This window comes from Trachurus japonicus, chromosome 9 (genome assembly GCF_045865225.1).
Source record: "Trachurus japonicus isolate A0001 chromosome 9, Traja_1.0".
In the NCBI taxonomy this organism is placed as follows: domain Eukaryota; kingdom Metazoa; phylum Chordata; class Actinopteri; order Carangiformes; family Carangidae; genus Trachurus; species Trachurus japonicus.
In genome coordinates this window covers 25,232,117-25,254,199 of record NC_140915.1, presented here as the reverse complement: position 1 = coordinate 25,254,199, position 22,083 = coordinate 25,232,117, and the positions used below count along the sequence as shown (strand labels likewise).

Sequence of the window (22,083 nt, the reverse complement as noted above, 5' to 3'; positions counted from 1 at the left end):
TCACGATCCGTGAAGATGCTACGCTGCATTCATATGGAGAGAAGTGGAAAACAAAGCATTCATTTATTTCATTTTTAATCGATTTGACTATTTTATTCCTGTTGATAAGATTTTGTTTTCTTTTTTGATGAATGTCTTCTAAGACACTGTTGCCTGCACTGATGCATCGTACGCATATACGATCTTTCCGTCTTCCCAAGGCCCTCCCCCCACTATGTTTACTATGTGAGGGAGGAGGGGTCTCTGGGTCGGAGGAGGTGACCAGCGGTGGTGTGGAGGTGGAGGGGCTGCTGTCGCTGGTGGTGGTACCGAAAGAGACTGGACCGGTGGTAGGTAGTTTTGACATTTGCTGCAGCTGGCATGAGACATTAAATCCTCACCCAGTGGTCCGTTAACTTACAGCGGAGTTTGAACCAACGGTCGAGGCCAACCGGCCGCGAGGAAAGTATTTTAATTCAAAAACAACGGACCTGTGAAGTTATGAGGAAAACACAGTGGTCTTCCTGTCAGCTAGCGCGTTAGCCGAGCAACAATAACAACGCCAGAGCAATGTTGTCCTTTACCTGTAGTGGTAAGTTTAAGTAGCGTGTTTTTAAAATATATATAGTTTATTACAAATTGCACAATTCACTTCAACAGTTTAATCCTCAAATGCGTCTGGCTGAAACAAACTGGCCCAACGTTAAGTCTCTACAAGCAGCTTATTGCTGCTGACTAAAAATGTATTGAACTGTAGTTGTTCTCTCAGATCTGACTGAGACCCTGCAGCCCTTTAATGTCATTCAGGGTGACAAGTGTTGAGAGAAGAGGTCAGCGCATGTATTTAGTTATTTGGTTCAATCTCGCAGGTTTAAGAGGCACATGCAGTCTGATAACATATGTGTCCATTTGACAGTTCGTTGAGGTCATCATGTGGTGCACTTTAACCTAATTTATCCTTATTATGAACTGGGGGTTTGGAGTAACTAACCTCTAATTTCAGTGTTAACTGGAAGCATTGATTTTTAATGACATGACATTTTTTTTGATGAAATGAATAGAAAAAATAGCTACATAGTAAAAGCAATGTGATTCATGTAAAAGTGATGGACTCAGTCTTTCATTTGTTTCTTTAAAAGATCAAAGGGGCGTTTGAGGACAAATGCCTCCCTGTCTGCTGCTTTCACATGGGCTGCATGTTAATATATTTGGGTTTTATTTGACATGGGAACTTTGAGTAACGTGAAGAATCTGTACATTTTTCACATGGATTGCACATTGATATGTCCTTTTTATTTTTACTTCTAGATTTCTGGTACCTCCAGGTGCTCATTAATGCTGTTTGTGTGGATGTTTTTGCCTCCTCCTCTTCAGCCTTCATTCCCTGGGTGTTGACCTTTACCCCATATGAAGCAGCAGCCACACTTGGCTCTCATGTCAGCTGTTACAGACAGGCTGTTTATGAGACACTGGCTGGAGCATGTAGCCTGCCAGGTCCTACTGGCACACTGAACTGTGTAGCTGTAGTCCTTCATTGATTTCTAAGAATCACAGTCAAGAAAAGTGTGAATATGACAAATTTTAATCATTGCCTACAATGTAAGTGTAATTAATTGGTTAACTTTATTTAAATGACTCTTTGCACTTCAGTAGCATAGGTGTTTTTAAACTGAACTGATACAAAAGTAAGAATTTTGAACTTCCTTCCTCAGTCTGTGGTTGAGTTGAGCCTAACCCACAGACCTTATCTCATATTACCCAGAATGCCCCTGAGTCCTGAGAGGGCAACTGACCCTCACCTCAGGACAAATGTCCTTGGACTAAAATAGTAGCTAAATGGAGAGACATGCTATAGAGATATATAGAACAAATAATTAGAAATGACACACACACAGGGGAAGACCCCATATGCTGGAGAGGATGTGGAGGTCGAGATGCAAATTATTGGCATATATTTTGGAAATGCCCAGGGTTGCAGAATTTTTGGTCAGAGGTTCATAAAACAATGGAGGAGATATTTCATGTAAAGATACCCAACCAATTTGAAACCTTTATCTTAGGCAAATCAGATTTTATTACTGGAAACACTAATAGATATCTTTTTATAATTATGGTAACTATAGCTAAGAAAAATATCACTACACTGGCTTCACCCCGAACCTCCTACAGTGAGTGAATGGATGGACACGATTGACGACATATATCGAATGGAAAAAATCACACACTCACTTAATCTACAGATGGACAGATTTAATAAAATATGGTCAAAGTGGATCTCCTTTGTTGAAAAAAGACGACCTAACTGAAGGGACACAACAGAATGATCCTTATTAAGCAACAAAACATTGGGGTTTTCCCTTATCTGAACACACAAAAAGAATATAGGCCTACTACTGCTAGTTCAACCTCCCATATGTGTTGATATTCTCTAATCAACTTGTGTTTTTCTAATATACATCCCAGTTCTTATGTTTCTTCTTCTCTATTGAAGTTAATTAAAAAAAAATTATATCTGTATTTTTCCATTGCTGGTATTGTGCCATATCTTAACTAAATGTTTTATTGTTTAGGGGGTAAAAAAATAAAAAAATAAATAAAATTACTGTCAGACTGATGTGGTTTAAACCAGTTCTCCTGCAATATTAAAAGCGTACCTCTCTCTAAAAAAAAAAAAAAGAAATGACACACACACACACATTGGGTGATTAGTGTATAAAGTAGCCTATGTAAAGGTGACACCGTTTAAGTTCACTTTATCAAAATATTACTTAATTATACACAATAACTGGGTTGTCTGTCACAAATTAATCTGATTTAATACTTGATTGATAAAGTGCTTTTGTACATCTTTTAAAAGACTGCTCCCCTGATTTAGTATTGCTCTGCCATGACATTATCAGACTCATGATGTGCAGTTTCCCCCCCAGAGGTATCATCTAGTTTTATTCAACATATTCTTCTTGCTCATCAGAACTGTACGCGTATATTACCCACAATGCAGCTCTACCCAAGTCACTACAGATTTGGATGTGTTATTTTGAGCCACTACTTCTCTAGCAGAGATGAGAAGCAGACTTGTAGACCTCAGCCCCAAACAACACTGACTCATGTGACGTCGCTTGAGGCAGTTCCTCAGATTTTGGACAGCTCTGTCTGGAGCCACAAAAATCTTTACCCAACTTTTATCACATATGCAGCAGTGCTCTCCTGAGGTCAGACTTTGCTCCCCTTTAAGATGTGTAGATTTCTTTTTTTGTGTGGTATAGATTATAATTGTTGTTCTTGTTCTTGTTGCAGTCACAGGAAGATGTCTGAATGCTCCTGTTTGCAGTTTTAGGATTAATCCTATGGATATTTTTGCTGCTGTGGAGGATTAATACCAAGACAGTGGAGATGCTCGTAAAAGGAGTGGGATCTCTGTCTGGAGGTGGTCCCCCTGCAGCCGAGGAGGACACGTCTGCTGCGTGCTCCCCTCCTCCAGACGAACATTCCCTGTCGACAGCGCCCACTACCTCAACACACAATGAGAGTAACAGTCCTCTGGCCGACGGTGCGTCTGCAGGGCCCGATGTCAAAACAGTGGATCCTGAGCCTCTGCAGACTGAAGTAAATTCAAACGCGTCATCTGCGCCGCTGACCACCCAGAAACCCTACAAATCCAAAGGGCCAATGTTCAGCTCGGGGCCCGAGGCGAGGGAACGCCTGAAGTTCATTCTCGGAGCATCGGAGGATAACTCGTCAGATGAGGAGCCTCTGGTCACCAAACCTCCAAGTGGTACATCTCAGCCCCCGAGCGCCACCCTGAAATCTGCCCCTCAGCAGGCGTCCTCTGCCGTCCCACAGTCCAGCTCCACAGGCATCAAGTAAGACTGGTTTTTATTTGTGCCAATTTAATGTCAGCTTGGTAGGGCCTGGCAGGTTTTCAGGACTTCCCTCATGTGGCCACACATAGGTGAAATGCTTCTACTTGCCCTGTCTCCACAAGCTGTGCATTATCACCTGACTGCATCGAGCTGTTATTGTCGCATGCCAAACACCTCGGCTCTATTATTGGAACAAGAGGTGACTTTGAAACCTGTAGTGTGACGCCAGGTCACACTACGGCAAACAAAAACACTTAGAAATCCTTCACGAATTGTTTTATTTTTTTCTATCCCTCTCGGCATAGTTCAGTTCCTTTTTTTCTACCCAGTGATAGTATGTGATATCATGGAGGATCAACTGCACACAGCGACGTGCTACACTTCATAGGCTTAGTTGGATTGACTCGTGCATGGGGGTATGTGTCTTAGCGGGACTTGTGGGGATCATCATGAAAGGCAGGACGGTAAGAGAATTTTCTCTGCAGCATTAGAAACATCTTAATAGTTAAAAGGAAAATGCATGTTAAAAAACCTTTAAAAAAGTGTTGTGGGTTCATAAAGGTTTCAGTTTCTCCATGCCCTTATCTTTGACTGCATATTTTGTTTGGATACTTGTTGCCTTCTTTTGTTAATGAAGTAGAATAAATCCTTTTGTGCCGGTATTAACCTCAGCTCGTTGTGTATTTGTAAAGAGCAGCCTGTGATCTGTCACAGGGAATCTGTTGATATTTTGCTGCACATGTGGGAGGAGAGAGGGGAGGGAGTGCCTGGGAGGAAGCACTTTGTAACGGTCTCTTTGTTTTGGTCTTAAAAGTTGAAATTTATCTCTACCACTAAGTAGTGAGGAACAATAAAGTTGGCTGTATCATGGAGGAGAGTGGCTGCCAAAGTCTCAGCTTGTTCCCATATCTCCAAAGGCAAGTCACAGGAAGAGGTTTGAAGCTGTTGTTGTTTGTAATTTGATACTTTCGCTTCAATGTTTGTTCTTTAGACAGTTATCACATGCTTCATTTCAGAGCGGCAGGAATAACACTAAAGTATGCACAGTTATCTCGTTCTAAACTTCGGCAGATGTTGAAGCAGCTTATGCAGACAAATTCTTGAACAGGAAGAATCGCTCTGCTGGTTGTTATGTAACAGTCCGGCGCTCGTCTTGGCACATGTAAGTTTGAGGAAATAAAACAAACACTCCAGCAACGTGCAGTCTCTAATGTGGAGAACAGTGAAACACACCAGAGGACCAGGACAGTGATGTGCTGTGTGAAAGCAAGTTATACCCTTTTTGTCCTGAAGTCATGTTTTTAAATAGATACTTACTGATTACTCGGTATCTTATTGTTTAATTTCACCCTGTCATATTGTGCAACACGTGCTGGAAAAAGCGGATCGAAGGTGCATGACACGGAGCTGGAAAAGGTTATCAAAAACTACCTCAATAACCAAGTGCAATCTGGATTTCCACAGTGGACTGTACAATACAGAGTTAAGTTTAAAGTTCATATCAGCTCCCGGGGTGGAATTGCTCTCCGGCTCCACAATGTACTGTAGCTCACTGATGAAACACGGTTATTTCTCAACGATAGCTTTACAGAGCACAGAATTTCTATGAAGGTACAAGTGGCTTGTGGTGCAACTGCAGTGAGATACTGGAATGAACAGGACAGATAATGATGGTATGTAAATTACCTGATGGTCTTATTCTGTTTATTCAAGTTTTGCACAACATGGAAAATGCAGTGCCTTTGTTGCCTTTGTGTTATGGTATTTGTAATGATAAACAATAAAATAGCCAACTCAGTGTTTTCAGTTTTACTACTTTTGTATTTAATCATGTAGCTGTTTTTATGTTCTTGAAAGAATCTATCGTCCAACAGAGAGCTAAATTAGATAATTCATTTCAGTAGCATAAAAACTGAGTTTATGTTTTCAGTTACAACAGCTTGACCTGTTATCTTATGTGATTACATTATTACATTCACTGAAACACCCAGCACAGTAAAGAGGTACATTCATCACTTATATTATCACTTGACTTCTTTGTTGATCTAAAACTAATTATATACTTAATGGATATAAGTGTTCAATCAATGGTTTCTCCAGGCACTGTTTCAAACTACAGTGTACACCTGTTAGCACACAAAGTTGGGCGAAGGTACAGTGTGTATGACACATTTACTTTTATTGGCTTGGCTGTCGTGAACAACTGATAAAAAGGGACAGTGAGACTGATTGTCTTGGTCTAATTTCTGATAATAAATAATAACAGTTGGTTGGAATGACGCATTTCTGAGAAGAGCGGCGGTAAAGTGCCATTTTGAAGATAAAGGCAGAAATAAATGGGCTTGTCTGTAGCCTGTTGCAGGGACAGGCTGAACTTTGACTGATATTTTGATTTTCAGTGCTGTTGTTTAGGCTACTTGTTGCTCTCATTCAGTTTGTGGTTGCTGAAGAGCTCTGTAGTCTGTGTCTCTCTTCCTTGTCTGGTTCTAACTTTATGGAGATTGATATACATGCTTCAGTTTTCTGGATTGTTTAATATACTGTATGTTGCAGCTAATGTGTAAAACTGAATAGATCCAGGTGGCTGTGTTTTGCTGTGTTATTGAGCGGGACAACTAACCACAAGCTCTCCTCTGCAGGCCTAGCATGTCTGGCCTTCACTTGGTGAGAAAAGGACGTGAACACAGAAAAATGGATCTGCAGAGGGACTTTACTGTGGCCTCTCCTGCTGAGTTTGTCACCAGATTTGGTGGCAACCGTGTCATTGAAAAGGTAAGAGAAAAAGTCCTTCCTGTATTTTTGAATCTCATTGATTGATCACATTGCACTATTGTCCCATTTCTATCTGTTTTAAGCCGCTAAAGAGGTTTCTGACTCCGTCACAGGTGCTGATAGCGAACAATGGCATCGCTGCGGTCAAATGTATGCGTTCAATCCGTCGCTGGGCCTACGAAATGTTTCGCAATGAGAGGACAATTCGCTTTGTGGTCATGGTTACCCCCGAAGACTTGAAAGCCAATGCAGGTCATTGTGAGCTTGATGCAATTTTTTATTGGCCAGTAATCGGTTATCTGGATGATGACTGGAAACAGTCAGCTGTTTGATCAAAGTGATTCTTTGTGAACATTAACCGAATGAATTCAAAGTGTCTGTTTTTTTCTCTTGTAGAATATATTAAAATGGCGGATCACTATGTGCCTGTACCTGGTGGGCCCAACAATAACAACTATGCCAATGTAGAGTTGATAGTGGACATCGCAAAAAGAATCCCAGTGCAGGTACGGTTCAACAATCATCTACACAGCTGTTCCCTGTGTCCTCTGAGTTGAACTTCTCCTTTTTGACTTTACTACTTGTTAATAAAAAGCTGTGTAAATGATTATTCTGTTGGTTTGTTACTCTTTACAGGCGGTTTGGGCCGGCTGGGGCCATGCGTCAGAAAATCCCAAACTGCCCGAGCTCCTGAACAAAGCAGAGATATCATTCTTAGGTATATAGACATAATATGTTATATCAAAACTCAGAATATTTGTATTATTTTAATTTGGCTGCTTTATACCTGTGTCAAAACTCTTTACTTAATTATGCTAATACTTAACGTATCTGTCAGGGCCATCCAGCAAGGCCATGTGGGCTCTAGGGGATAAGGTGGCTTCATCCATTGTTGCCCAGAGTGCTGACATTCCCACGCTACCATGGAGCGGATCAGGTGATGTGTTACCTCCACACACACCGTCTCACTTCACATAATGTGGGTTTGGACATATTGTGCTGTCCACACAGGGTTTGGATTCCCAGATGTGGCGTGTGTTGTATATGTAACAGCGTTTTAATGGTCTTACCTGGCGTGTCTTTGTGCTCCAGGTCTGAGAGTGGACTGGGCAGAGGAGGACCAAGGATTGGACAATGTGATCAGTGTTCCTCCAGACATCTATGCAAAGGGCTGTGTTCATGATGTGGATGATGGGCTGGCGGTAAGCATATTAATCATTAAGTAGTTACATCAATATCGTTACATTAGTTTCTTTTTTTCCCTAAAATTCTAGTTTTCCTGCAAGTGTCTTATATTATTTTATGTTTTGTGTCTTTGCAGGGAGCTGAGAAAATTGGTTATCCAGTTGTTATCAAGGCCTCGGAGGGCGGTGGTGGAAAGGGTATCCGAAAAGTAGAAAGTTCTGAGGATTTTGCAAGTTCCTTCAGACAGGTTCCTTCTTTACATTTTCCATCTTAATACCAGTTTTTTTTTTTGTAATTTAGCATACGTCTTCTTAATTCTTTGATTCTCGTGAATGCAGGTTCAGACAGAGGTACCTGGGTCACCCATCTTCATAATGCAGCTGGCTCAGCATGCCAGACACCTCGAGGTTCAGATACTGGCTGATGAGTATGGAAACGCCATCTCCCTGTTTGGACGAGACTGCTCCATCCAGAGAAGGCACCAGAAGATCATAGAGGAGGCTCCGGCCACCATAGCTGCTCCCTCAACGTTTGAGCAAATGGAACGGGTTAGTTTGTGTTAATGAATATACGCCTATTACCAATCTGGTTATCTGAGCTTTACATTTAGTCACCTCGTTCTTTTTGGGTCAGTATGCAGTGCGTCTTGCCAAGATGGTGGGCTATGTGAGTGCGGGTACTGTGGAGTATCTCTTCTCTGAAGATGGAAGTTTCCATTTCCTGGAGCTGAACCCTCGACTGCAGGTTGAACATCCCTGTACGGAGATGATCGGGGATGTGAACCTGCCTGCTGCTCAGCTTCAGGTAAACCTCTGTCACTGGACACTCACACAATAAATATTAAATCCCTCCGGTTATAACTCATTGTTTCATCCATAATAGATTGCGATGGGAGTTCCCCTTCATAGAATTAAGGACCTCCGTTTGCTTTATGGAGAAACTCCGTGGGGCGACACCATCATTAACTTTGAGACTCCAGACTGCACACCAAGTCCAAGAGGGCACGTCATAGCTGCTCGCATCACCAGTGAGAACCCTGATGAGGTAAAGCTCAGTTTCATCAACACTTTAAAACACACAGTTTCATTGACATGCTATAAAGTTGCTTCGTCCATTTGTCATCAATCACAGGGGTTCAAGCCCAGTTCTGGCACCGTGCAGGAGTTGAACTTCCGCAGCAGTAAAAACGTGTGGGGTTATTTCAGTGTGGGCGCCACTGGTGGTCTGCATGAATTTGCAGACTCACAGTTCGGACACTGTTTCTCCTGGGGCGAGAACCGTGAAGAAGCCATTTCGTAAGCCTTTTCTTTTTCTTTTTGTGGCTGATTGATCTGATATCTGATATCTGATATTTAGCAATTATAGCTGTCGTGTGTCTACGCTCGTCAGCTCTGAGGCAACAGGCAGTAATGCCAATCTGCTTTTATGTTGCAATTCCTCTTGATGTAATAAAACTACCGGTATGTTGAAAAAGCAATGACCTGCCAACAGGACAATAAAATCTTAGAAGACAAAATGCCATACACCTTTTCAAATAATTCAGTTGTCCTACATTTTCAGTGTTGTTTTAAATACGCTACTAAAGTTTCCTGAAGGAAATACAAGAAATCTAATAATTTTATTGTTGATTAATTCGTAATCTCAGAGAACATGTTTGTTTATGTTATATTTTCCTTATGCTTCAGGAACATGGTGGTGGCTATGAAAGAGCTGTCCATCAGAGGCGACTTCAGGACGACGGTTGAATACCTCATTAAGTTACTGGAGACAGAAAGCTTCAGAAACAATGACATTGACACTGGATGGCTTGATCATCTGATTGCAGAGAAAGTGCAGGTAAAAGACTGAAGATCTGATGCCAGAGTTTGTGTGGCTTCTCTGTTTTATTGGATCATTTGAGTCACATGCTCTTTCTGCAGGCTGAGAGACCAGATACCATGCTGGGCATTGTCTGTGGGGCTTTACATGTTGCTGATGCTAGCTTCAGAAAGAGCATGTCTGACTACCTACATTCCCTGGAAAGGTCAGTCGACACAACCTCTTCTTACCAATGCCCTGCAGTTCTTACTCATTTAAGTGACTTCTAAAATCATTCTCTGCTGCATCCCTAGAGGCCAGGTACTGCCTGCAGCCAGTCTCCTCAACTCTGTCAGTCTGGACCTAATATATGAGGGAGTGAAGTTCTGCCTCAAGGTATCTGCTTTATTTCCTCAACATGTTCCTCGTTCGACTCAACCTCTTACCCTTCTTAATCAATAAATGGTCATGAATAAATGCTACCCCCAGGTGGCTCGCCAGTCCCCAACAACTTATGTCATCATGATGAACGGCTCCTACATCGAGATAGATGTTCACAGGCTTAGTGATGGAGGTCTTCTGTTGTCCTACGATGGCAGCAGCCACACCACCTACATGAAAGAGGAAGTGGACAGGCAAGACTTTTACTCTGTACAATCACACTTTTTTCTTATTTTCCTTCTGGTTATTTACTCATTTCTAAAACCATTTGAACCCTGCAGCTACCGCATCACTGTGGGCAACAAGACCTGCGTGTTTGAGAAGGAGAAAGATCCCACGGTGCTAAGGTCGCCCTCTGCTGGCAAACTGCTGCAGTACATAATTGAGGATGGGGGTCACATTGTTGAAGGAGAGACCTACGCTGAGATTGAGGTAAAGATTTACCGTGCCTGTGATTTCACATGTGTCTTGTATTTTGGTATTTTCATTGACTGGATATTTGTACTGTGGATTCAGGTGATGAAGATGGTGATGACTCTGACTGTGCAGCAGTCTGGTTGTATCCACTTTGTCAAGAGACCTGGCGCAGTGCTGGAGCCTGGCTGCGTGGTGGCACGCATGGAGCTGGACGACCCCAGCAGTATACATCGGGTATATGATCCCAAAATCACTGTTAACTAGGGATGTCACAATTACTTGTTTTCACAATTAATTGCAGTATTAAACGTCACAATTAATAGATTCTAAAGATTCCCAAATACCGTCACTTTCCAAAAAAAGATGATGTCAGAACCGTATCGGCAGATGTGCGCCAAAGTAAAGGTAAATGCGCAGATGCTGGTCCATTTAACTAACGTAACATTAAATTGGTAGGAATTTAAATGTTAGAGTGTCATTTGTAATTTTGGAAAAAACAAACAAACAAAAGATTAAAATTAACTTAAACATTTGGTATAGATGACAATGAATGACTTGAATATTTCAAACACTTCCCCTGGCGGATTAATAATTGGTCATATTTTAATAGATACTTAAAATATTTTGTGTAAATAATTAGTAATGTAATTATATTTTGACTATATTTGATTTGACACATTATTAGTGTTGTTAAATTAATTAATGCATAATCGTGATAATCATAATACCGTGATTATTTCTCTGACAATAATCGTACCAAGAAAATCTATAATCGTGACATCCCTACTGTTAACAGTATAGAAATTAGTCTCCTAATTGTTCCAATCTCTTACACATCCTGAAGATGGATATTCTTCTTTCCCATGTTGTAAATACTATATATATTGTTGTTAATTCCAAATAATAATGGACAGTGTTCATTCCAATTTCTTCCTCTGTCACAGGTGGAGCTCAACACTGCTACGCTGCCGCCCCAGCAGCCACTGCCCATGATTGGGGAAAAGCTTCACCAGGTGTTCCACAGCGTGCTTGAAAACCTGGTTAAAGTCATGGATGGCTACTGCCTGGAAGAACCGTACTTCACCAGCAAGGTGAAGTCCATCCGCCACCATAGGATGCTGGACTACAGGCATCATTAGGTTTTATTGATGTAATGAGCATTTGGGGGTTTCTATGTTCATCTTTGCAGCTAAAACAGTGGGTGGCTACTTTGATGAAGACTCTAAGAGACCCCTCCCTGCCGCTGTTGGAGCTCCAGGAGATCATGACGAGTGTGGCGAGTCGGATTCCACCCAGTGTTGAGAAAGATATCCGTAAAGTCATGGCTCAGTATGCCAGCAACATCACCTCTGTCCTCTGCCAGTTCCCCAGTCAGAGGGTAAAAACCATGCAACAACACAGTGCTGCTTGAAATTGTGCCACGTAGCAAGTTGTTTAAATGCAAACGGTCACTTTTGTCAATGTATCACAATGATTTTTCCCTTGTTTCATTCCAGATTGCAAATATTCTGGACAGCCATGCAGCGACACTACAGAGGAAGGCTGACCGAGAGGTGTTCTTCATGAACACCCAGAGTATTGTACAGCTGGTGCAGAGGTTTGTGTTTTCATTTTCATCACATGCAGCTTGTGCTGTGGTTTCAACACATGAATGATATCGGTGTTGCATCGATTGACACATGGTTTCCTCAGGTACCGCAGTGGAGTCCGTGGTTATATGAAGTCTGTGGTTCTCGATGTGCTGAAGCGCTACCTGCAAGTAGAGATGCAGTTTCAGCAAGGTGACATAAATACTCAGCCTTAACTGACAACTCCAAATGAGGCATTTTCTTCCTCCTAAGTGCAGTTGAGCTTTAGTCGAATTACTTTTACTGTTTTCTTTCTCAAACAGCTCACTATGACAAGTGTGTCATCAACCTGAGAGAGCAGCACAAACCTGACATGAGTCCTGTTCTGGAGTACATCTTTTCTCATGCCCAAGTCTCCAAGAAAAACATCCTGGTCACAATGCTCATAGTAAGACTTCACTCATGTGGGCACATCGATCATTCTTCCTGCATGAATTTTTTTTGATGTGATGTGTGTCTTTAACTTTGTGTAGGACCAACTGTGTGGAAGAGATCCCACCCTGGCAGATGAGCTGATGGCTATTCTGAATGAACTCACACAGCTCAGCAAGATGGAGAACTCAAAGGTGGCTTTGAGAGCCAGACAGGTAAAGACAAACCTCATCTCACTCAATCACCTTTGAGTATATAGGTGAAGCACAATGATCTGCCAGGTCAATCCAACCTTAAGTTGCATTGAAGGGATATTTTATGAAAAACTGATTGTTTTTTCCTGTGAGATTATCCCACTTATATCGATTGATATTGTTTCATAGGTCTTGATTGCCTCCCATTTGCCGTCGTATGAACTGAGACACAACCAGGTGGAGTCCATCTTCCTGTCAGCCATTGACATGTATGGCCACCAGTTTTGCCCAGAGAACTTGAAGGTCAGCTGTGTGTGAGGACTGGTTCAACTGTGATCATCTATTGATGGCAGCCAAGCAGCGGTGGTCAAATGAATTTAACTTCTTCTCATTTCCCACAGAAACTCATTCTCTCTGAAACCTCCATTTTTGATGTATTGCCCAATTTCTTCTATCACTCCAATCAAGTTGTGTGCATGGCTGCCTTGGAGGTATGGTCGGCAGATTCACACGGATGGATTTCTCCCTTGTGCATTTTTATTGCTCAGTCAGTGATAATGACTCACTCTGCTGTCGTAACTTTCAGGTGTATGTGCGCAGAGCTTATATCGCCTATGAGCTAAACAGCATCCAGCATCACCAGCTGCCGGATGGAACATGCGCCGTAGACTTCCAGTTCATGTTGCCATCATCACATCCAAACAGGTAACATGTTGCCTTCGCTGCGCTGAACTGCAAAGACTCTGTAGCCACAGACAAATGATTGGGCACATAATATTGACTCAGTTCTTCTGTTGATTGAGACCTTTAAGTTGTGCTGATGACCAAGCAGGCTTCAACTGATTGAGAAGCTTTTTATTAAACCAAAGTATTCCTATTTTTAAAGTGTCCCTCGGCTCTTGGTCATCATTTCATCTTAAATTGTCCTGATTTATAATTCAACAGTATATCAGTATAAATCAAAGTCATCCTCAGTACAGTGGCACAGAGCCCTCTATAAATTACTGCTATAATATAACAGCTTATGGCTAACTGTGAATGCAGTGTTTTTTTCCCCACTGGACATTAATATGAATGTGCAAAGCATCAGAAACTGCTTATATCTAATCATAATGCCTCGAGCAAGGGGTGCAGTTTGATCCACTGCTAATATTCACCTGTCAATCATCTTATTTCAGAGGGAGCAGCCCTACTCTGAACAGGTAGAGTAAAGCTCCTCCCAGCCAGCCAAACCTCCTGATTGCGTGTACAGTATGTCTCACAGCAATGCATGCTGGATGCACTGTGTTGATTTTTCCTTCCGTCCTGTGAAACCAGAAATATTCGCCTAAGGACTCCTCTAACAAGTCCTCCCTAATTCACTGTTTATCTGAGCTTCTCCATTTTTTTTGTGCTTCTTTCTACTTTCAAAGCTACGCTGAGCTTTTTGACAGGAACATCTTTAATGTTATTCATGTTCCTCTTAAAAACTTCAAGCCTGAGATTTTATCGATTGCCACCAAATGGGGAGCCTGTATTCACCAGCACCAGATTTTGATTCTTGATTTGCACCTCAATTGGAAACAGTAACAATTATTCATGGTAACAATAATTCACTATTCCCTCCCAATTCAATATATGAATGAATCACCTCAATGTGACTGTGATATAAACACATAAGACTTTATCCAAACTTGCTTTAATTGCTCTCTGTTCCAATATTTGTATTCTTGGCTGTTCAGTGTTTTTCCCTAAAGCAAAGCTTTCTATATGATAATTCAGTGGTCCTATCTTCTTATCACTGCCTGTGTGTGTCTCTTTTTCAGGCTTCCCCTGCCAGTGAATGCATCAGGCCAGTTTAAAATGAGGCGGCAGGGCAGTGAGCTTTTCCTGGAGGGAGCTTTGTCTCCACCCTGCCAACGCATGGGTGCTATGGTGGCTTTCCAGTGTTTTGACGACTTTAAAAGGTGAATTTGGCTATTTATAAATGTCAAAGATAAGTAGATCAAAGTAAAAACTTGTTTTTTTCATGCTGATGTGTTATTTCATTTTTTGCAGGAATTTTGATGAAGTTCTCTCCAGCTTTGCTGAACCACTGTTGGAGAGTGCTCCATTCTCAGAGTCCTGCTCCAGTCTCTATGAGGAGGAAAACGTCAAGGTAAGCGCTGTGCAAGCGTCACTAACCTGTGAATAAAAAGGCTGTTTTCATCTGTGTCTCTGCAGATTATTTGTTTCTCCTCTGCCCCGTACAGAATACGAAGGAAAACCCAATCCACATCATTAATGTGTCCATAAAAACAGCAGACACAGAGGATGACGATGCCTTGGTCACAGCCTTTACTGCTTTCGCCCAGTCAAAGGTCAGTCTTCAGATATAGTATAAGACACAGCTGATTCTTATGAAAGTTAATAACTGAAATGAAAATGGTGTTTTTTTGTTTTTGTTTTTTTACAGAGAACAATCCTGTTTGAGTATGGAATCAGGAGGATCACATTTTTGATTGCGCAGAAGGTAATTCACCAAGTGAATCATTTTCGTTGACCTGCTATTATCATTCATACATGTGTATATAATCTTTTCTCTACAGCGTTTATGACCAAATTTTCATCTAACCTTTTCATTCACAGTAGACCATAGATGGTCATCATGTGAAAACACGTAGAAAATATTTGTTACTGTGATGAAAACTGAAGAGAATGAACCAGTGCCTCATTTTAAGTTTTTTGTTTATACTCTACTACTTGTACTTATGTTAAGCTTTTATGATTTCTTTTGCCAGAGAGAATTTCCCAAGTTCTTCACTTTTAGAGCTAGAGACGGGGTGAGTGTTAAGAAACCTGGATTCACTTGATGAGCCATGCTGCTCTCTGAGGAGATTGTTGACCCCCGCCCCGTCTGTGCTTCTCCTCAGTTCCAGGAGGATCGTATTTACCGCAACCTGGAGCCCGCTTTAGCCTTTCAGCTGGAGCTCAACCGCATGAGGAACTTTGACCTGACAGCTGTTCCCTGTGCCAACCACAAGATGCACCTCTACCTAGGTGCTGCTCGGGTTCAGGAGGGTGCTGAAGTCACTGACTACCGCTTCTTCATCCGAGCCATTATCCGCCACTCAGATCTCATTACAAAGGTCAGAGGGCACAGCTTAATAACTGTCTCAAAAATAGCCTTTTGATAGCTTGATTAAAGAATATTAGATGGTGCTGTTTCTAGCTGGTGTTTTATTTGTTTATTTGAGTGGGGCAGTGCACATTAATGGACATAACATGTAAATGTGCCAGATTATATCAAGATGCTAATTTCTGTCCGTCAGTATTAACATGCGATCAAATCTCCCTCCATAAACAACCAGGAAGCCTCCTTTGAGTACCTGCAGAACGAGGGAGAACGTCTCCTACTGGAGGCCATGGATGAGTTGGAAGTGGCCTTCAGTAACACCAGTGTCCGCACAGACTGTAACCACATCTTCCTCAACTTTGTCCCAACTGTCATCATGGACCCATCTAAAGTCAGTGTCCAGTACATACTTTATACGCTACCATCTACGAAGTGTTTATCTGTATTTCACTTCTTTATTTCACTTATTTTTGCTTGATACTTCTTTGCTTGTGATTCCTGTAAATATTTTACTGTTGTTAACAGTTGATATTTTTTATGTGGTGCTAATGTTTTGTTGGGATTTTACCTTCAAAAATCCACATACATCAAACTAATTGAATCCTTGAAATTGATCAGATTCCCCACTCAGTTGTCTTGTTAACATCTTCGTTCTCTTCTTGGGCTCCATCAGATAGAGGAGTCTGTCCGCTCTATGGTGATGCGCTACGGCAGCCGTCTTTGGAAGCTGCGGGTCCTGCAGGCGGAGCTGAAGATAAACATCCGCCTGACGCCAACAGGAAATGCCGTTCCTATCCGCTTGTTTCTCACTAATGAGTCTGGCTATTATCTGGACATAAGTTTGTACAAGGAAGTCACTGATCCGAGTTCTGGACAGGTGAGGACTGTGTGTGTCGTGTTGTGTGTGTGTGTGTGTGTGTGTGTGTGTGTGTGTGTGTGTGTGTGTTTTTATGGATGCTTATTTAGTGCCATATAAAAATTTACTTTACTCACCTCATTGTCTTTGGCTTTGCAGATCACGTTCCAGTCGTATGGAGACAAGCAGGGTCCTCTGCACGGCATGCTGATCAACACTCCCTATGTGACAAAAGACCTGCTGCAGGCCAAACGCTTCCAGGCTCAAACTCTTGGCACGACATATGTCTATGACTTCCCTGAGATGTTCAGACAAGTACTGATAACTCATTCAATTTGAAATATTTTTGTCTTTGATTTTCAAAGGGGTCTTACTCAACTGAAAATCTGCTTTTAGGCTCTGTTCAAGCTGTGGGGTCCAGGGGACAAATGCCCTAAAGACGTACTGATGTGCACCGAGCTTGTCCTGGACCCACAGGGTCGATTGGTGCAGATGAACCGTCAGCCTGGAGACAATGATGTGAGCTTTTTTAGGACATTTACATGAACTACTACACTTGTACTTCATTCCTGCTCAGTGTGATGATACTGATAACCACTATAACCTCATCCACAGATGGGAATGGTGGCCTTCAAGATGAAGATGAAGACTCCAGAGTGCCCAGACAGCAGGGACATCATTGTCATCTGTAATGACATCACTCACATGATCGGCTCATTTGGTCCTCAGGAGGATGAGCTGTTCCTCAGGGCATCGGAGCTGGCTCGGGCTGAGGGCATCCCCCGCATTTACATTTCGGCAAACAGTGGCGCACGCATCGGCCTGGCTGAAGAAGTCAAACACATGTTCCAGGTGGCATGGATTGACCCCGCTGACCCCTACAAGGTAACTGCTGAGATATGTTTCTCAACTTTGCAGTTGAAGAGGAAATGGCAATGTGTATGTGCGGTTTGACATTTCTTATTATAAGTCATTTCCACATCTTTCTGCAGGGCTTCAAGTACCTCTACCTGACGCCACAGGACTACACACGCATCAGCTCCACCAACTCAGTTCACTGTCAACATGTAGAGGAAGGTGGAGAGTCCAGGTAGAGTTTTTATTCTTATGACGTTAATGCCCACCTGATGCTTTTCCCGGTGGGGCAACAGAAGTTTGTTAATATTACCAACATGCCCATCTGTTACAGGTACATCATCACTGACATCATCGGGAAAGATGAAGGTCTTGGGGTTGAGAACCTGCGAGGGTCTGGTATGATCGCTGGAGAATCTTCTCAGGCCTATGAAGAGATTATTACAATCAGTATGGTGAGAGTCTGGATCTGACTTCCCTCGACAAACAGAGTCAGTCAACTTCTCTGACTTCTTTTTTTAAGCAGCTTTATACTCTTGCAGGTGACGTGTCGCGCTATTGGAATCGGAGCTTATCTGGTCCGTTTGGGACAGCGGGTGATCCAGGTGGAAAACTCTCACATTATCCTGACAGGAGCAGGAGCGCTGAACAAGGTTTGCTGGTTTATCCCACCTTGTTGTTTTTCATGAATATACAATAAATAAGAATGTGGACATCACAGCCACTGTGTTTAGCTTATACTGGGGGAATTTGTAGCCGTTTAATGCAGCAGTGAAAGCAAACTATTGAGGCTAAAACAGGGGAGACTTATTGGTATTGTGAGGCAAAATATGCTGTCAAAAGATACAGATAAACATTAGCAATAATATTTATGTTGAAGCATTTCACTTGTTTCAAGCTTTTACACATTTTAGAAATCTCAGCAGGTCAAACTTGTTCAGTTAACACACAATTTAATGGATAAAGTAAAGTAATATTTCTCCCTATTTATTGTTTTCCCTTCATTTTTGAGAGCCAAGTTCTTGCAGTGTGTTTGAAAATTATAGCTCCAGACAGATGACAGCTGGTGAAAAAAATGACTTTGGTGCACCACAGAAAGAAGTGGTCACACAAATGATGGCTTCAAAATTTAACTTGAACTCAACTAAAGAAATGTATTTCCCTGTATCTGCACAGGTTCTGGGCAGAGAGGTCTACACTTCAAACAACCAGCTGGGAGGAGTCCAGATTATGCACAATAATGGAGTCACTCACACCACCGTGCCAGATGACTTTGACGGCGTCTTTACGATCCTCCAGTGGCTCTCCTACATGCCAAAGGTTCATATATTGTTGCATCCAGATCTATATACTGTACAGTCACTGAACCACATCACTCACTTCCTCTTCTCTCCTCACAGAACAAACACTCCCCTGTGCCTGTCATAGCGACGACAGATCCAATAGACAGAGAAATAGAATTCACTCCTACAAAAGCACCGTACGACCCTCGCTGGATGCTGGCGGGGAGACCTCACCCCAGTGAGTTGCATGATCTAAACTCCCACATTTTCAGGTAATTTTCCTGTTGTTTGTTGTATTATAAATATTCATCATTGGTGTCATTAGCGGTGAAAGGCGCCTGGCAGAGCGGATTCTTCGACCACGGCTCTTTCATGGAGATCATGGAGTCTTGGGCTCAGACAGTCGTAGCGGGAAGAGCTCGGTAAATGTGTTTATATTCACAAAACTATTTAGATGAGTATATTAACCCTCAAGTCTATAGCTGAGTTTTAACACTGCTGAACCAATACAGGTTAGGGGGAATCCCTCTTGGTGTCATTGCTGTTGAAACACGCACAGTCGAGTTCACCGTCCCTGCTGATCCAGCCAACCTGGACTCAGAATCTAAAGTGAGTGAATCTCTCCACATGTTTACATCATACAAAAGACTTTTCTGAGTAGAAGAGATTCTCACTTCTTCTGATGTTGGTGTTAGGTTCTGCAGCAGGCGGGCCAGGTGTGGTTTCCAGATTCAGCCTTTAAAACGGCTCAGGCCATTTGCGACTTCAACCGTGAACGTCTGCCTCTCATGGTGTTTGCCAACTGGAGGGGCTTCTCTGGGGGAATGAAGGGTATAGGATTAAAGCTAAACACTACAGAGAGACTGTACAACATACAGATCATGACACAGTCACAAAACAACTTCTTCTTTTGCCAATTTCTCTCTCAGATATGTATGACCAGATATTGAAGTTTGGGGCCTATATAGTTGATGCCCTGCGTGGTTTCCACCAGCCAGTGCTGGTGTACATCCCACCTCATGCTGAGTTGAGGGGAGGGTCTTGGGTGGTGATTGACCCCACCATCAACCCGCTGTGTATGGAGCTCTATGCTGACAGGGAGAGCAGGTACGTGAGTTTTAATAGTTACAAAAATAGGTTTCTAAACGTAAAAACAGATTTATGATGATAAGTTTGTGCTTTTTATCTCCCTGATGTGTGTTTTTTTGTCCAGAGGGGGCGTGCTGGAGGCTGAGGGGACAGTGGAGATCAAATTCAGGAGGAAAGACCTTCTGAAGACCATGAGAAGACTAGATTCAGTCTATGCCGGTCTGGTTGAGCAGCTTGGTAAATGCTATTCATCCTAACTCATATGGTCACTTCTTCTTGTTTTCTTGATACGGTAGTTGTATTATTGCTGACTCAGAGCTCTTCTTCTTTTTCATCAGCTTCACCGGAGCTGCCTGACAAACGATGCAAAGAGTTGGAGTTGAAGCTCAAAGCAAGGGAGGAATTCCTGTCGCCCATCTACCACCAGGTGGCGGTGCAGTTTGTAGACCTGCATGACACTCCAGGGAGGATGCAGGAGAAGGGAGTTATCACTGTGAGTGAACACTTCATGAACACACTGATGTTAAGTGAGGGAATACGTGTGTAAAGTATGCTGCAGAAAACTAAACTGCACTCGGAGGAGAATCAAGCTGCTGTAACTTGTTTTACAATGGGCTTCTTGACAGGATATTTTGGATTGGAAGAACGTGCGGACTTTCTTCTACTGGCGTCTGCGTCGCCTCCTGTTGGAGCAGGTGGTGAAATGTGAGATTCTGCAGGCCAACAAGGACCTCAGTGACGGGCACATGCAGTCCATGCTGCGACGCTGGTTTGTTGAAACAGAGGGAACTGTCAAGGTAATGAAATGACACCAAGAGTGTATTTTTATTTTCTTTGCCAATACCCAGCATGCAATAGAAGCACGGAGTGTAGCTTTCACAATAGTTTTTCTCTCTGCTGCTCCGTGTTTATCTACCTGTCATTCTTAGAGAGACCCAAAATCCTAAAGCTTGTTTCATGCTCGTCTTCTCAGTGCCCAGTGACACTTTATAACTTTTAACAATTCATTTTTAAAAACTGAACCGGTAAGAGATTTGAAGGTGTGTCTGTTTGGATTCCCAGGCTTACCTTTGGGATAATAACCAAGCAGTAGTCGAGTGGCTTGAGAAACATTTGTCCACAGAGGACGGCGCTCGATCAGCTATCCGAGAGAACATCAAGTACTTGAAACGTGAAAACACTTTGAAGCACATCCGCAGGTATGCAGACACACACACACACACACACAAACATTTTGAGGACCATTAACAGCATGATTGATGTGTTACGTCTTAATGAACTCGGGAATCAGTGAAGGGGAAATGCTATCCTAAGTCACCCAGTAGTGACACAGTCAATCGCTCAGTGAGTCACTTTATCTCTTCAGCCACGTTGAGCTAAAATTGCCTGTAGAATTTTAATTTCACTGACTGTTCAAATAAATCAAGGAGTTTCCCATATAGTCCTCACTGCTTTTCACTGAAACCTCTCTAGGATGCTTTTTGGGTTTGGCACACTCATTTAATATAGATAGAGTCATCATGGTGGTCGGAAACCGAAATTGAGTGTCCTCTGTATATCAGGGGACACAGAAAGTCAAATTTTCTTCAACAACAAAATAAAATTGCAGAACAAAGTGCAGAGGGATGATTGTAGAATCGGTTACTTTCAATGCAATTTCACTGGATAGACATTCGTACTGTCTCCTCACTCTCACCTATTATGTTTAACAGCTTTGTCTGTGTCACTGTTTTCCTCCTGTGTTGTAGCCTGGTGCAGGCCAACCCTGACGTAGCCATGGACTGCATCATCCACATGAGCCAGAGCATCTCCCCGTCCCAGAGGGCCAAGCTTCTGCACCTGCTCACAACTGTGGACAACACCAGCGCCAGTTAAGCTGAGGGGCCTTATCAGGTTTTAACACTACAGAGAACAAATAATAAAAGATCTGTTCTGGTAGATTATATTGAATAGGCTGAAAATGGTTTTATAGGATTAAAGCTGGGGCAGTTCTTTGCGATAACGCACACAACCACAAAGTGACTTATTCCTCAGTGATCCCAAAACCACAACAGTGCTCTGTCTGTTTTTTTGGCGGGGTATTAATCCGTTCTACTGCGTGTTTTTTTTACGTCTTTGAGATAAGCTGTCAGTCATTTCAGCAGACGAGTCCAGGAACTTTCTGGTTCATAAAAACTGTATCGCTGTAACGCACATTTCACTCCACTGCATTTGTACATAGTGGTGTGTCGGTGTTAAATTGGCCTTGATAGGCTCTG

At 42.4% G+C, this 22,083-nt stretch overlaps 1 protein-coding gene across 10 annotated transcripts; it reads left to right on the top strand.

Moving 5' to 3' along the window:
* Positions 1 to 263: 263 nt before the first annotated feature.
* On the top strand, positions 264 to 21,770 carry acacb (acetyl-CoA carboxylase beta). Of its 10 annotated transcripts, none has more exons than XM_085786891.1 (54): positions 286 to 329; positions 3,277 to 3,842; positions 6,482 to 6,614; positions 6,728 to 6,866; positions 7,011 to 7,120; positions 7,251 to 7,332; positions 7,453 to 7,551; positions 7,707 to 7,816; positions 7,936 to 8,046; positions 8,138 to 8,347; positions 8,433 to 8,603; positions 8,682 to 8,843; positions 8,931 to 9,094; positions 9,485 to 9,635; positions 9,719 to 9,822; positions 9,911 to 9,992; positions 10,086 to 10,231; positions 10,319 to 10,469; positions 10,554 to 10,688; positions 11,399 to 11,545; positions 11,644 to 11,832; positions 11,951 to 12,051; positions 12,147 to 12,235; positions 12,346 to 12,470; positions 12,556 to 12,669; positions 12,838 to 12,951; positions 13,050 to 13,139; positions 13,235 to 13,353; positions 13,827 to 13,850; positions 14,454 to 14,594; positions 14,686 to 14,785; positions 14,880 to 14,987; positions 15,083 to 15,139; positions 15,408 to 15,449; positions 15,540 to 15,755; positions 15,978 to 16,133; positions 16,416 to 16,619; positions 16,758 to 16,913; positions 16,995 to 17,117; positions 17,214 to 17,483; positions 17,591 to 17,688; positions 17,788 to 17,908; positions 17,996 to 18,106; positions 18,630 to 18,773; positions 18,854 to 18,974; positions 19,062 to 19,158; positions 19,249 to 19,345; positions 19,432 to 19,567; positions 19,666 to 19,843; positions 19,950 to 20,062; positions 20,164 to 20,318; positions 20,452 to 20,622; positions 20,888 to 21,024; positions 21,574 to 21,770. In XM_085786891.1, exons 2-54 carry the CDS (start codon positions 3,295 to 3,297, stop codon positions 21,698 to 21,700), a joined length of 7,299 nt encoding a protein of 2,432 aa, XP_085643017.1. In that variant the 5' UTR covers positions 286 to 329; positions 3,277 to 3,294; the 3' UTR covers positions 21,701 to 21,770. The 10 variants fall into 10 exon arrangements, with proteins under 10 accessions (XP_085643020.1, XP_085643017.1, XP_085643016.1 ...); XM_085786890.1 differs by having other exon boundaries at positions 314 to 571; XM_085786894.1 differs by lacking the exon at positions 13,827 to 13,850 and having other exon boundaries at positions 264 to 329.
* Positions 21,771 to 22,083: the final 313 nt, after the last annotated feature.